Source organism: Girardinichthys multiradiatus, chromosome Y, assembly GCF_021462225.1.
Source record: "Girardinichthys multiradiatus isolate DD_20200921_A chromosome Y, DD_fGirMul_XY1, whole genome shotgun sequence".
Lineage (NCBI taxonomy): Eukaryota > Metazoa > Chordata > Actinopteri > Cyprinodontiformes > Goodeidae > Girardinichthys > Girardinichthys multiradiatus.
The window spans coordinates 12,524,123-12,537,429 of NC_061818.1; the positions used below are offsets into that span (position 1 = coordinate 12,524,123).

The 13,307-nt window shown below is 41.3% G+C and overlaps 2 protein-coding genes across 2 annotated transcripts; both read left to right on the plus strand.

Moving 5' to 3' along the window:
- The first annotated feature begins 106 nt into the window (after positions 1–106).
- On the plus strand, positions 107–5,451 carry LOC124864503 (mitochondrial glycine transporter B-like). The gene is made up of 8 exons (XM_047359308.1): positions 107–436; positions 1,261–1,326; positions 1,483–1,607; positions 1,727–1,811; positions 1,937–2,116; positions 3,670–3,838; positions 3,972–4,111; positions 4,200–5,451. The coding sequence occupies exons 2-8, from the start codon at positions 1,312–1,314 to the stop codon at positions 4,320–4,322; spliced, it is 837 nt and encodes a 278-aa protein (XP_047215264.1). The 5' UTR covers positions 107–436; positions 1,261–1,311; the 3' UTR covers positions 4,323–5,451.
- Positions 5,452–9,891: 4,440 nt separating this feature from the next.
- Positions 9,892–13,307, plus strand: LOC124864098 (40S ribosomal protein SA). The gene is made up of 8 exons (XM_047358728.1): positions 9,892–10,027; positions 10,786–10,957; positions 11,672–11,790; positions 12,218–12,463; positions 12,589–12,717; positions 12,810–12,969; positions 13,052–13,087; positions 13,174–13,307. Exons 2-8 carry the CDS (start codon positions 10,825–10,827, stop codon positions 13,269–13,271), a joined length of 921 nt encoding a protein of 306 aa, XP_047214684.1. The 5' UTR covers positions 9,892–10,027; positions 10,786–10,824; the 3' UTR covers positions 13,272–13,307.

The following is a 13,307-nucleotide window of genomic DNA, read 5'->3' on the forward strand; positions in this document are numbered from 1 at the left end:
ACTCACTGTACGTAATGTCATCACCAGCAGATGGCAGTAATGTTTTTTCACAAACGCTGACGTAGGTACAAACAGGTCAGAACCGGTCGCACAGCAGAACGTGTTCTCCTATGGACACAAGTAAAAAATAAACCAAGTGTCCTTTTTCATTGCTAAAACCTGTCTTAATTTATCAACGCAATCAGAATTGTCCAATATTTTTCGTCACACAGAAATGTTTCTTTTTAAACCAACCACGTAGCAGCCTCCTTGGTGATGGGCGTGGCCTATTTACAACCTCAACAACAACTTTACTTTTTCCTCCTGTGAGGGTGTTGTGCTGTAGGCGGTAGGAGGCATTTTATGCCGAAACTTTAGCCTGCCTGAGTTTTCTGGAGCCCACACTGGGAGAAAAGTCCACTGTTGGAGGATTTCCAGATATTTCAACCAAAAGAAGGTGAGGAAAATGTAGCATTCATAAATATAGCGTGAACTGTCACAAATCTTGAGCGTTATTGACTGTGTTTTTTTATATTTTTTCAATAAGAGTAGCAAAACTATTTAATTGTGGCCATTACTCTCTGGCAACATTTCAAATATGGAAATGCGCGTTCGTTGTGCATAAATTGTTCTGCTTCATGAAGAAAGCAAACAGTGCGACAATTCAATAAATACATCGCTTAATAAGCAATTGCATTTGGACATTATTAATTCAAATGTTAAATGGTTGTGTAATTATTTTAGCACAGTGTTATTTAGACAAGGTTATTAAATGTAATAATTTAATGAATATCAAATTCTGCATGCCAATAATATGTTCGGTCTGTTTGCTTCCCTTAATGCTCACACTGGATGTCTACTTTTATATGGTGGAAAAGAAAGAAGGAAAGGAGTTGGGGAAATGGGGGTTAAATGTAATTGATACGTCATCACAGTAATATCACAATCAAGTATTCCTGACACTAGTGTTTATTGCAGTTTGCATAAGCCATCTAAAATATAAATATTTCTATGACCAATGATTTATTTGTTGAATTGTGGCACTCAGGCAGCTCGATAGAAAGCTTGCAGCCATGACCTGGATTCATGCTATTGAGTATCATGATGATCTTTTAGTTGGTTAATAAATAGCAGTGTGTTGGGGTGGTCACAGATGGGAAACACGGTGTTGGTCAGATGACCGTCCTGTATATAAGCGGCTGCATATGATCTCATTCAGACTTCACCCTTCATCCTTTGCAGGGACGGGCTCTCAGTTGTAACCTCTGCTCCTCCGTTTAGGTGTTCTAGACAGCAGAGACGGGGTAAAAAAGGTTTTTATTTCCAAGCAGTATGGAACTGTCACTGGTGAGTTTTACAGCTTTTGCACCCATCGCTATTAATAAGTTCCTACTTTTTGTTCTTCTGACAAAAGGATCCATTAAGTATTTTCTAAATTACTCTGAATGCTAATAAAATGCAGACATTGCAAATAGTTTAATCTTCCTGCTTTTATTTTGTCAGGTTCACCCAGCTATCAAAGCCTTCATGTCTGGCTCCTTCAGTGGGACCTGCTCCACCCTGCTCTTCCAGCCTCTTGACCTGGTCAAGACCCGCCTGCAGACCTTGCAGAGTGGCATGCAGCCTGGGTGACTTTATTGGTTTATTGACTTACAATTGTTTTACCTCAGCTTAACGCTTAATCACAAATAAAGCCATTGTTCAGCAGTTTCCACTTATCTTGCTTATCTGATTGTCCCTTTTACAGGTCAGGCCGAGTCGGAATGATGTCGGTGCTCCTCGGTGTGGTGCGGACAGAGCGGCTGCTGGGCCTGTGGAAGGGTGTTTGCCCGGTATGCATGTCTCTGTTTGAAGCCAAAGTATTTGTCTTTATTAGAAGTCTGCTTTGTTTAGAAAGTCACATAGGGTAGATGATGTCTAAAAATGTGCTCAAGCCCCTCTCCGTCTGCTGCTCTAGTCTTTTGTCCGAACCATCCCAGGAGTGGGAATCTACTTCAGCTGCTATTACTCCCTGAAGCAGCACTTCTTTCAGGATAAAATGCCGGGAGCTGGGCAGGCTGTGATGCTGGGAGGGGGAGCTCGGACCGTGGCAGGGGTTGCGATGCTGCCGATAACTGTCATCAAGACACGTTTTGAGGTGAGCAGTGTTTAGGGGCTGTAGCTGTTTTAATTATATTAATATAGTTATAAGTGGTTGCTTCTTAACTGCACGAACATTTAATGAAAATGTTTTTTTGGGAACAACTTTCCCTGACACAGTTCAACTAAGACATTTGTACAGCTGAGGAGATGCGGCACACACTGCAAGTCTGAGAGTTAATGATAAGAGGCAGTGAACCTGGCCATTTGAAATCAGTTGCTGATTAAATGTGCCTTCTACGTTTAAGCAATGTGATCAGTAATAGAAATTAGACAATTTTTAATGATACAGTTCCATAAAAATGTAAACTCACTCTTTGAATTTTTCACCTTTTATTACATTACAATCCCACATTTCTTTATATTGTCTCACGTTTTTCCGACCAACACAAAGTAGCACTTAATAGGGATTTGGAAATTGATTTTTGGTGTTCAACATGAATTTTCTGCTTTTGTATCCCACACCCTTTAACTTGATGCCACCAGATATAATCCAGCATAACCAATTACCTTCAGAAGTCACCAGATTAGTTAACAAAGTCCCCCTCGTTGAACTTTGATCTCAGTATAAAAACAGAGCAGCTATCAGGCGGCTGTTCTGTGAAGGTCTTGGAAGTTTGTTGGAGAACATTAGTGAACAAACAGCATCATGGAGACCAAGAAACACATCAGAAAGGCCAGGGAGACCGTTGGAGATGTTTTAAAGTAGGGTTAGGATATAAAACAGTGACTCAAACTGGGTCAAATTTAAAAAGCTTGGGCTATACGCCATCAAGTGCTCCAGAAGCCTGTTGATCATCCAGTCAGTTTAGACGAGTGTGTGGCAGCAGGAAAACATATAAAACATGCAGGACAGAGGTTTCTGTGAACCATTGCTTTAGATCAAATCATATTGCCCAATCAAAGTACAGACCTTAATCCAAATCCATCCATCCATGTGCAACAGTTTTAGACTATAAATGTGCAAAGCTGGCAGAGATGTACCACCAAACATCTGAAGCTTCAACTGCAGCAAAATGTGGTTGAATCAGTATTGCCTCGGAGAAACACCTTCCCGCTTGAGCAGTCAGCCACTCTGCTTTGAAACAAAAAAACCATGTTTTTTGCACGACCTACCTTTCTTTTCATTTTATATAAAAAACTATTGGCTGTACATACATATACACACTGTTCCTTTTATCCTTTGTTCTATGTCTGCTAAAGTTTACATGCTTATACTTAATGTCTGTATGCTGCGAGAGCAAGTGAAATTCCTTGTTTGAGCACACAATCTGGGCCAATAAAGCAGATTCTGAACTGAAAACAAATAGACATCAGTTTTTTTTCTGTGAAAACGTTGAAAACAATATATCACTTATGCACTACTTTGTGTTTGTCTGGCACATAAAATCCAATAAAATACATTGACGTTTGTGGATGAAATGTGGTGAAACATGACCAAATGTGAAAACCTTTTCATTCATGGCCCTGTATTTAGGTCTCATTCATATAGATGCGGGGTGTATATTTACCTCATTGTGTTTTAAACTAACCTGTGTGTGTCTGTTCCAGTGTGGCAGGTACAGCTATGTCAGTGTGAGTGGGGCCCTGCGCAGTGTGTGTCAGAACGAAGGTCCTGCAGCTCTGTTCTCCGGACTCATGGCCACTCTTCTCAGAGATGTTCCTTTCTCTGGGATCTATGTCATGTTTTACAGCCAGACCAAGGCCTCTCTGCCCCAAGGTGAGCTCACACTTAGGCTGATGGGGGTTTTGAGAAATTGTAATTGCTTTAAACATAACAGAACTTGTAATCTTTATTTTAATTCAACAAATACATTTTGTTCCCCCTGAAGAGATCAGTTAATCTCCTGCAGCTCCTTTGGCTAACTTCAGCTGCGGGGTTCTGGCTGGTGTTCTGGCCTCTCTGGTCACACAGCCTGCTGATGTTGTCAAAACACACGTCCAAGTGCATCCCCACCTAAGGACAGCAGAGGCCATCAAATATATCTACTCGGTAACTATCCTTTCTCCTGCTTTATTTAAACATTATAATTGATATGTCAGTTTCACTTAAAACTGATCTTCTTGTCTTCTCCAATAAGGAACATGGACTTCAGGGCTTCTTCAGGGGAGCAGTTCCTCGCTGCCTGAGGAGAACCATGATGGCCGCCATGGCCTGGACTTTGTACGAGCAGATGATGGCACACATTGGACTCAAGTCCTGAAGGAAACATTGATTAAAAGGGAAGATAAAAAGCAAGTATGAAGCGAGCCGAGAAAAGAGCTGCTTCTGTAGAGTCGCTCTTCTGAAGTAGGCATCAGAGGTTTTCATTGGCTCTGAATATTTCTCTGTCAGCTGAGAAACAGACTGGGGAGCACAGAGAGCATGCACTAACGTGATGGTAGAGGTGGCCGACCTGTATAAAACGTTGCAACATGCTGGATTTTTGAGCTAATGTTGAGAAACCAGACTTGTGCCTTCAAATAATAAACAATGTTTTGTTTTGTTGATGGACCGTGTTAAAAAGCAGGAGTTGTCACAGGAACTAATCGACAAATGATTTGTTTAATTTTAGCCCAAAAGTCTTATTTACCAGAAATGAATGCTGAGCTCATAAAAGAGATCAATGAAACAAAACTGAACTCAGGCAGAAATATGAACTTCTCAAACCAATTGACTGAGCAAACAAAACAATGACCTAACAAAGAAATAACACATGATGGCTGATAAGACCATTTCAGCACAATACCCGAACACAATAAGAACGACAACATGGCCGGTTATTTGTATTAATAAAAAACCAAGCATAAATGTACAAACCATAATGAATGAAGGTGCATGAGGGTTACTGATTTAAATGTAGTGGGGCAATCATAGTGTTGCCTTAGAAATTGGAAAAATCTGTTGAGTCCAGCGTCAGCTGGGAAGTATTGGTACTGGAATCATTCACACGTTGGAAAGGGCTTCAGTAGGAATTCCCAAGTCTGTTTCGAGCCAGAACACTGAGGCTGCAGAGTCCATTACCCTTAAAGTGGACTAGAAAATGAATCATTTAACTTGCCTGGAAAGACAATGACTTTTATTTTTTGTCTTATTAATTTCTTTTTGGGGCAAAATGAGGTGTTTAATAAGATAAATCATTATGCAGTGAAAATGTTGCCTGGACCTTTTCTTTGGGTAAATGACTGAATGCAGCATGACGGCTCAACATTTGAGCCTTAGCTGTGAACTTGCTTTGTGAATATCCATGGTTGGGTTTCTGACCCAGACTTTGGATACATTTGCAACCATAAAACTGATCATATGTGATCCTTTCATTTGTTCTGAAAAAATAAATGGCTTTCATGAACTGATTTCTCTATTTGCATCTTCATTTACTGTTTTGGAATGTCTAACATTTTGTCATGTTTAATCACTATGTTTTCACCAATCAAGTTCTGGAAAGTGTGGGATGCATTTGTAAGTTGGCATCTTTAGCTGCAAGTCTATTGGGGTGTGTTGCTATCAGCTTTGCACATCTAGAGACCAAAAGTTTTGTCCATTCTTCTTTGCAAAGTAACTCTGGCTCAGTCAGGATGAAGAGTATCTGCGAAGATTAATTTAAAAGTCTTGCCATAGATACAGAATCCACACCCTGTATTGAGCTCCACCCACCAACTTCTAACCAGCTTCTCTGTTTCTGCGGAAGAAATGCATCACCACAGCATGATGCAGCCACCACCATGGGTTGAAAGAATCTTCCACCTTAGCTGTGGATCTCTCCACCTCAAAACTTGGGACATTGTTATATAATCTAACCCCGCTTTAAACATCTCCCTGACCTCTCTGTTGTGTTCCTTGGTCTTTGTGAAGCCATTTGTTCATTAATATCCTCTAAAAAACCTCTGATGTCTTCAGAGAGCAGCTGAACTTATTCTGAGGTTAAATGAAACACAGGTGGGCTCTATTTACTAATCAGATGACTTCGGAAGGCAGTTAACTTCACTGGATTTGATTTGGGGGAAGCAGAGTAAATAGAGGGCCTGCCCAGCTATTCAGATTTTGATTTGTACAAAACTCAGAAAACCATACATGTTTCATCCCCTCCACAAACTGTTAAGCCCAAAATTGATCATATCCTTGGCAGATTTAGGTTTAAAGTAATCATTCATTTTAACAACATGTTTCGTCTAGGTCCAGACTTGAATCTGATCAATAATCTGTGGAGGGGGCGAAAAGATTGGGATGAGAGCAGGGAGGACTTCCAACCTCAAAGATTTGGACCTCATTGGCAAAAATACGTTGTCAAAATATCAATGGAAATATTCAAAAAGTTTGTTTTCGAAATGCCTTTTGTTTACAATACCGATTTCATGGCTGAATAAAAATATTTAATTTTAAGTCTGCGATGGGTAAGAATACCTCTGCTTAAATGAATATGCACTTCTTTGTGTCGGTCTGTCACATAAAAACCCAATGAAAGACTTTGAAATGTCAATGTAATATGACAAAACATAAAAAAAAAAAGACTTTCAAAGGGTATGAATACTTTTGCAAGGCATTGTTTGTGGTTGAAATATTGCAATGAACACCATTGTCCCGATTTAGTACTTATGTAAATCCATGCACAAATCAATTTATAGCCTTTAGTAAATTATGCAAATATAAAGCAATAAAGTTCTGTGAAAGCCTGGCAGTCTGGCAATGATCTCAAACCACCAGCAGCACTACGCTCAGCACATTGCAAAGGCCTGCAAGAACACGAGGGACTTATCGCAGCACTGATACAGATAGGCTGCACAAGGGGTGTGGTGACATGACATCAAACAGTAAAAAGGAACATGGGGTTGTAGGAGTCTGGGACTGACGTAAGAAATACAAATAATCAGGATGATATGGATAAAATATTTTTTTAAGCTGTAGAAATATCTTTATAGACATTATTCTTTCATTTTTAATAAAACTAAAATTCAAATATCGGGGTCATAGGTCATCTGATATGCATGAATTAGGAAGTTTTGGATCAATGAAACTCTTTTAAACATTCTTCAAAGATCCATAGCATAAATGAAAGATAAACACATCTTTGTGTTTGAGTTTTTACCCAGTAGTTTCACACTGACTGAACAGCCTATTTTCTTCAGATCGGAGGTGAACATACCTTTCCCTGCAGCGTTTTATCCCCCACCTTACCTTGTCCTGGGTATTTAATCAAACCTTGTTTTGGTAACAGCTCAGGATCACCATTTAACCTGTTTATGTGTGTTGTGTCTCGACAGGATTACAATATTCTGGTTAACTTTCTTCTCACATGACATGTTCCAATAAATAATTTCTCAACAGACAATGCCCTTGTGTACATATGATGATCCCATTGCCTGGAACATTTTATCTCTGGTAAATATAGTTGCATCACAGGTCGGTCTTTCACCGAGAAGTCGGCGTCTCAGGATTGTCTTAATATGGTCTTTCCATCTCCATAGTCTTAATATGGGATATTCATCCGACCCACGGGCCTACCTCTGGTTACCCCTGCTGCTGTCGCTGCAGCGCATGGCACAAACCTCACCTAGTGGCCAAAGTGCAGAAGTGCACTTGTGCCACTTACAGCAAGTACAGACATACAGGGGTTGGACAATGAAAGTGAAACACCTGTCATTTTAGTGTGGGAGGTTTCATGGCTAAATTGGACCAGCCTGGTAGCCAGTCTTCATTGATTGTACATTGCACCAGTAAGAGCAGAGTGTGAAGGTTCAATTAGCAGGATAAGAGCACAGTTTTGCTCAAAATATTGAAATGCACACAACATTATGGGTGACAAACCAGAGTTAAAAAGAGGACAAATTATTGGTGCATGTCTTGCTGGCGCATCTGTGACCAAGACAGCAAGTCTTTGTGATGTATCAAGAGCCACGGTATCCAGGGTAATGTCAGCATACCACCAAGAAGGACGAACCACATCCAACAGGATTAACTGTGGACGCAAGAGGAAGCTGTCTGAAAGGGATGTTCGGGTGCTAACCCGGATTGTATCCAAAAAACATAAAACCACGGCTGCCCAAATCACGGCAGAATTAAATGTGCACCTCAACTCTCCTGTTTCCACCAGAACTGTCCGTCGGGAGCTCCACAGGGTCAATATACACGGCCGGGCTGCTATAGCCAAACCTTTGGTCACTCATGCCAATGCCAAACGTCGGTTTCAATGGTGCAAGGAGCGCAAATCTTGGGCTGTGGACAATGTGAAACATGTATTGTTCTCTGATGAGTCCACCTTTACTGTTTTCCCCACATCTGGGAGAGTTATGGTGTGGAGAAGCCCCAAAGAAGTGTACCACCCAGACTGTTGCATGCCCAGAGTGAAGCATGGGGGTGGATCAGTGATGGTTTGGGCTGCCATATCATGGCATTCCCTTGGCCCAATACCTGTGCTAGATGGGCGCGTCACTGCCAAGGACTACCGAACCATTCTTGAGGACCATGTGCATCCAATGGTTCAAACATTGTATCCTGAAGGCGGTGCCGTGTATCAGGATGACAATGCACCAATACACACAGCAAGACTGGTGAAAGATTGGTTTGATGAACATGAAAGTGAAGTTGAACATCTCCCATGGCCTGCACAGTCACCAGATCTAAATATTATTGAGCCACTTTGGGGTGTTTTGGAGGAGAGAGTCAGGAAACGTTTTCCTCCACCAGTATCACGTAGTGACCTGACCACTATCCTGCAAGAAGAATGGCTTAAAATCCCTCTGACCACTGTGCAGGACTTGTATATGTCATTCCCAAGACGAATTGACACTGTATTGTCCGCAAAAGGAGGCCCTACACCATACTAATAAATTATTGTGGTCTAAAACCAGGTGTTTCAGTTTCATTGTCCAACCCCTGTATAGCAGCAAGACGTCACATGCTCGTACGTCAATGCCATCGCCGTATTGTGTGGGATTTTTTTGGATGCAAGAAAGATGGGCAAAACAGTTCAGTTCCAAGGATTTTTGGTCAAACTGTGTGACTGTGAATTCTTTTGTAATACTGGGAGCAGGTTCTTATTTTCTATTGATTAAAGTTCTTAAATGCCAAATACAACAGTTTCTTTGATATTTAACCACCAGTTATTTGTTGCACTTAATTGTTTTAGATTAAAAAAAAATTACTTTCACATCAGAGAAAGATAATCTTTGTAAATTCAAAGTGCAGTTTTATATGCTGCTGTTTTCCTAAGAGAAACAGCTATCCAAACCAACCTGGCCCAATGTGAAAAAGTAGCAACATCCCGGTCTGATTACTGCCAATTAAGAAATTAGATAATTAGACCAAGTCTAACAACATGAAGTGGGCTAAAAGATCTCAAAATATAGATGAGAAACCGCAATGACCTGTCTAGGCAAGGCAAGATTATTTATGTAGCACATTTAAGGAACAAGACAATTTAAAGTGCTTTACACGATGAAAAAAAACAGTGAGAAAAAAGAACCATGATTAGGGAAACTGAAGAAAAGTTGTACTACAGACAAAAAATAAATGAAATTTAATATTTAGGACTGAATGTCGGATAAATCTAAAGTTTCATTGATGCACTCAGTACTTTTTGGTCCATGTTTGTTGCCATGAAGTCAAACGTTTGCCTCACTCAACCACCGAGGGGAAGAAAGGGGTCTACCAGGCATCATTTAATGTCAGGGCAAAAACTGCATCGATGACTAAAAATAACATGTTTATTCTAAAAGTTTATTCTATGTTTAGTTGTTTTTTTAAGCACACTATAGAAGAACCCGTTCCTAGGCGTATTGCTTTCCAAAGAGAGCTTGTAACAACTCTCCAATAGCTACACCAAAAAAACAGACCAATCACGCTCTTGGAAACTGAGTACAAAAACTACGTCATTTCCTCCCAGCGTCCTCTTTTTCACCGTGTGCTCAGATTTCCATACGGCGTTGTTTCGTGGTGAGTTTTAAACAGTTTTATTTAGTCAATAAATCAACGAAAATAAGACCGACGACCGAAATGAATGGCAGGTTGTTTTATTATGAAGCAGCAAGACCACCTTATTACCGCGTATTTGGTCTAAAAGATAATTTAATCCCGTCTTAATGACAATGCTAACATCCGGAGCTAACGCGCTAGCTTTGAACACGCGTTCGTGTCAGTGTTCTTCTTTACTTACTAAGACTTCCTCATTGTACGCAAAGCAAATCCCGTACAGAATAGTGTCACAATGCTGGGATGGATGGCTGTAGTTGTGCTCCAACAGGCTGTTTTTAACTTTGACATTTTAACTTGAAGAATCTTGTGTGAAGGCTACATTTTTAGTCCAGTTCCGTTAGCCACTTCATACCTAGTTACCACATATTTCTTTGAAATTGGAAGTTTTCGGTTGGAAAAACGGCAATAATCACAGCTAAACACCCTTGAAGTGAACCCATTTTAAGACATTTGACAATGATAAAATAGGGCAGTTAAAATGGCTTTAAGTGACCTTACTGCGGTCTGAAATTTGAGTCATAATTAGATTTCCTTATAATACTGAGTAGAATATAGACGGTGTAATCCTACTTTTAGTGAGTGTCAGAACACCGGGGTGTACAAATTAATGTTTAATTTTGTCATTTGTCATCCTGATAATTTCTTTGCACTTTAAACTAAAAAGACAAGTCGATGTTGTGTAACTTGTCCATTATTTAAAAGGTCTCCATGTCTTGCAGCTCTCCCACTAAACTCGTAACACAGGGAAAGTGGTCACGATGTCCGGAGGTCTGGATGTCCTTCAGATGAAGGAGGAGGATGTGCTGAAGTTCCTGGCAGCGGGAACCCACCTGGGAGGCATGAACCTTGACTTCCAGATGGAGCAGTACGTCTACAAAAGAAAAAGCGACGGTATGTTGTGCAGTTAGCCATGTGATGGAATAATCAATGTTTTTTCTTTTAATTTTAGGGTCATCTAACGACTGGGATAAAGTTGTGAACAAGTTTAAAGCAGGGTTAGGGTAGGAAATAAAGTTTTTAAAATCTCAGATTGTTTTTCAGACAATCATCTAAAAATGGTAATATTGTGTCATAAATATGCAAACCTGCAAAGACGTGGCTTTGCCTGAGTAGGGCTTTAATCAGAACCAGCCACGAATACTATGTTGACCTTGGAGGAGCTGCAAAGGTCTACTGCTCAGGTGACAATCTGTTGCTTATCTGCAAAAGTGATAAGGCAGAAACCATGTTTGCAAGATGGCCATAGGAAATCCTGCTTAAAGTTCGCCACAAGCCATGATGGAGATAATGCAAAGGTGGAATAAGGTGCTCAGATCAAATGCTGAGTGGCAAAGAACTAGCGCTGCGCTTCACCATATGGCTTCCATAAAACAGTGGCCATGCTGTGGGGTTGCTTCTGCAGGAACAGGGATGCTGGTGAGACTTAATGGGAAGATGGACATAATTAAATAGCGAGCAGTTTCAGAAGAAGACAGCAGAAACCTGAGTGGGGTGGAATTTCATCCTTCTAGCAGCATACCCGCTTTGAACAACCAGGGCTAACGCTAACCTCTTTGGTCAACACCCTCTCCAAATATATATATATATATTTTTTTTTTCTCACAGGTATTTATATCATTAACCTGAAGAAGACCTGGGAGAAGCTGCTGCTGGCAGCTAGGGCCATTGTTGCCATTGAGAACCCAGCAGATGTCTGTGTCATCTCCTCCAGGAACACTGGGCAGGTAAATGATAGAACTTAGAGCAGTGAAATAAAATTTTAACAAATAAATATGAGATAAAAGGTTGAGTCAAACAATGAATGCACTCTATTAAAGCCGGGCACTGGTGTGAGTGTTCTGGTGTCGGAAGTGTGCAAAAGTAAATGGGTCGGGGTTTCGCTAACACCATGAGGACGGCTGTCCTTTGACTGGGGTTTGAAAACCTCCTGAGCCACAGTTCATGACTTTCAATGTGAATATACTGCAGGTTTACCACAGTAAGAATGTACAATATATTGAAACGTTTACTTCTTTGTGTAAATATCTCAATAGTTTGGTATTTTCATTTACCATTATAAGCTTTAAATGTCATACTGGGCCATGCCTAAACTAACCTGGAATGTAATAAGTCCATTCTGAAGTGCTAATGTGTTTTCTCTGACCGCTGTAGAGGGCAGTCCTGAAGTTCGCCTCGGCCACCGGAGCTACCACCTTCCACGGCCGGTTCACTCCTGGTACATTCACCAATCAGATCCAAGCAGCATTCAGGGAGCCCCGCCTCCTGATTGTGACAGACCCTCGTGCCGACCACCAGCCACTGACTGAGGCTTCCTACGTCAACATTCCCACCATTGCCCTGTGCAACACAGACTCCCCACTGAGATACGTGGACATTGCCATCCCCTGCAACAACAAGGTGAGGGGGAACTTGGTAGAATCTGAACTGCACATAAGTCTTCTATGCAGGGTTGGCTCATGCAGGGTGTGATGTTTTAACAACTTCTATCTGAACCACATTGAAAAATTGATTTTACGTTTCAGGGTCACCACTCTGTGGGTCTGATGTGGTGGATGTTGGCCAGGGAGGTTCTCCGGATGAGGGGAACCATCTCCAGGGAACACCCTTGGGAGGTCATGCCAGATCTGTACTTCTACAGGGACCCTGAAGAGGTAAGATGAATCCAGTGCATTCTGTTAAAATCTTTCTAAGATGTCTGAATGTTGTAGAGGTAAGCTGCATTCTGCCGTTAAATGTGTAACAGATTGAGAAGGAGGAGCAGGCTGCAGCTGAGAAGGCTGTTGTGAAGGAGGAGTTCCAGGGCGAATGGAGCGCCCCACAGGCTGAGTTTGCCCAGCCTGAAGTGACTGATTGGTCTGAGGGTGTTGCTGTTCCATCTGTGCCCATCCAGCAGTTCCCTGCAGGTAAGTAACATGGTTCTTCTTTACTCTCTTTAAAACTGGTTCTGTTGCTTTTTCTTTTGACTAAACTGTTGTATTGTTACAGCTGCTGCACCTGTCAAGACTGGAGAGACCTTCGCTGGTAAGTTGGCAGAGCTCCTCATCTTGATGCAGAGCAATAGTTTGTGTTGGTCTCTGAACTTGGTCTTAATTTCTGTTTCCCTGCAGCTGAGGACTGGAGCACTCAGCCTGCCACAGAAGACTGGTCCACTGCCCCCACTGCTCAGGCTTCTGACTGGGGTGGTGCCACCTCTGACTGGTCTTAAACCAGTGAACACAACAATAAAAGTGTTACACTTTAA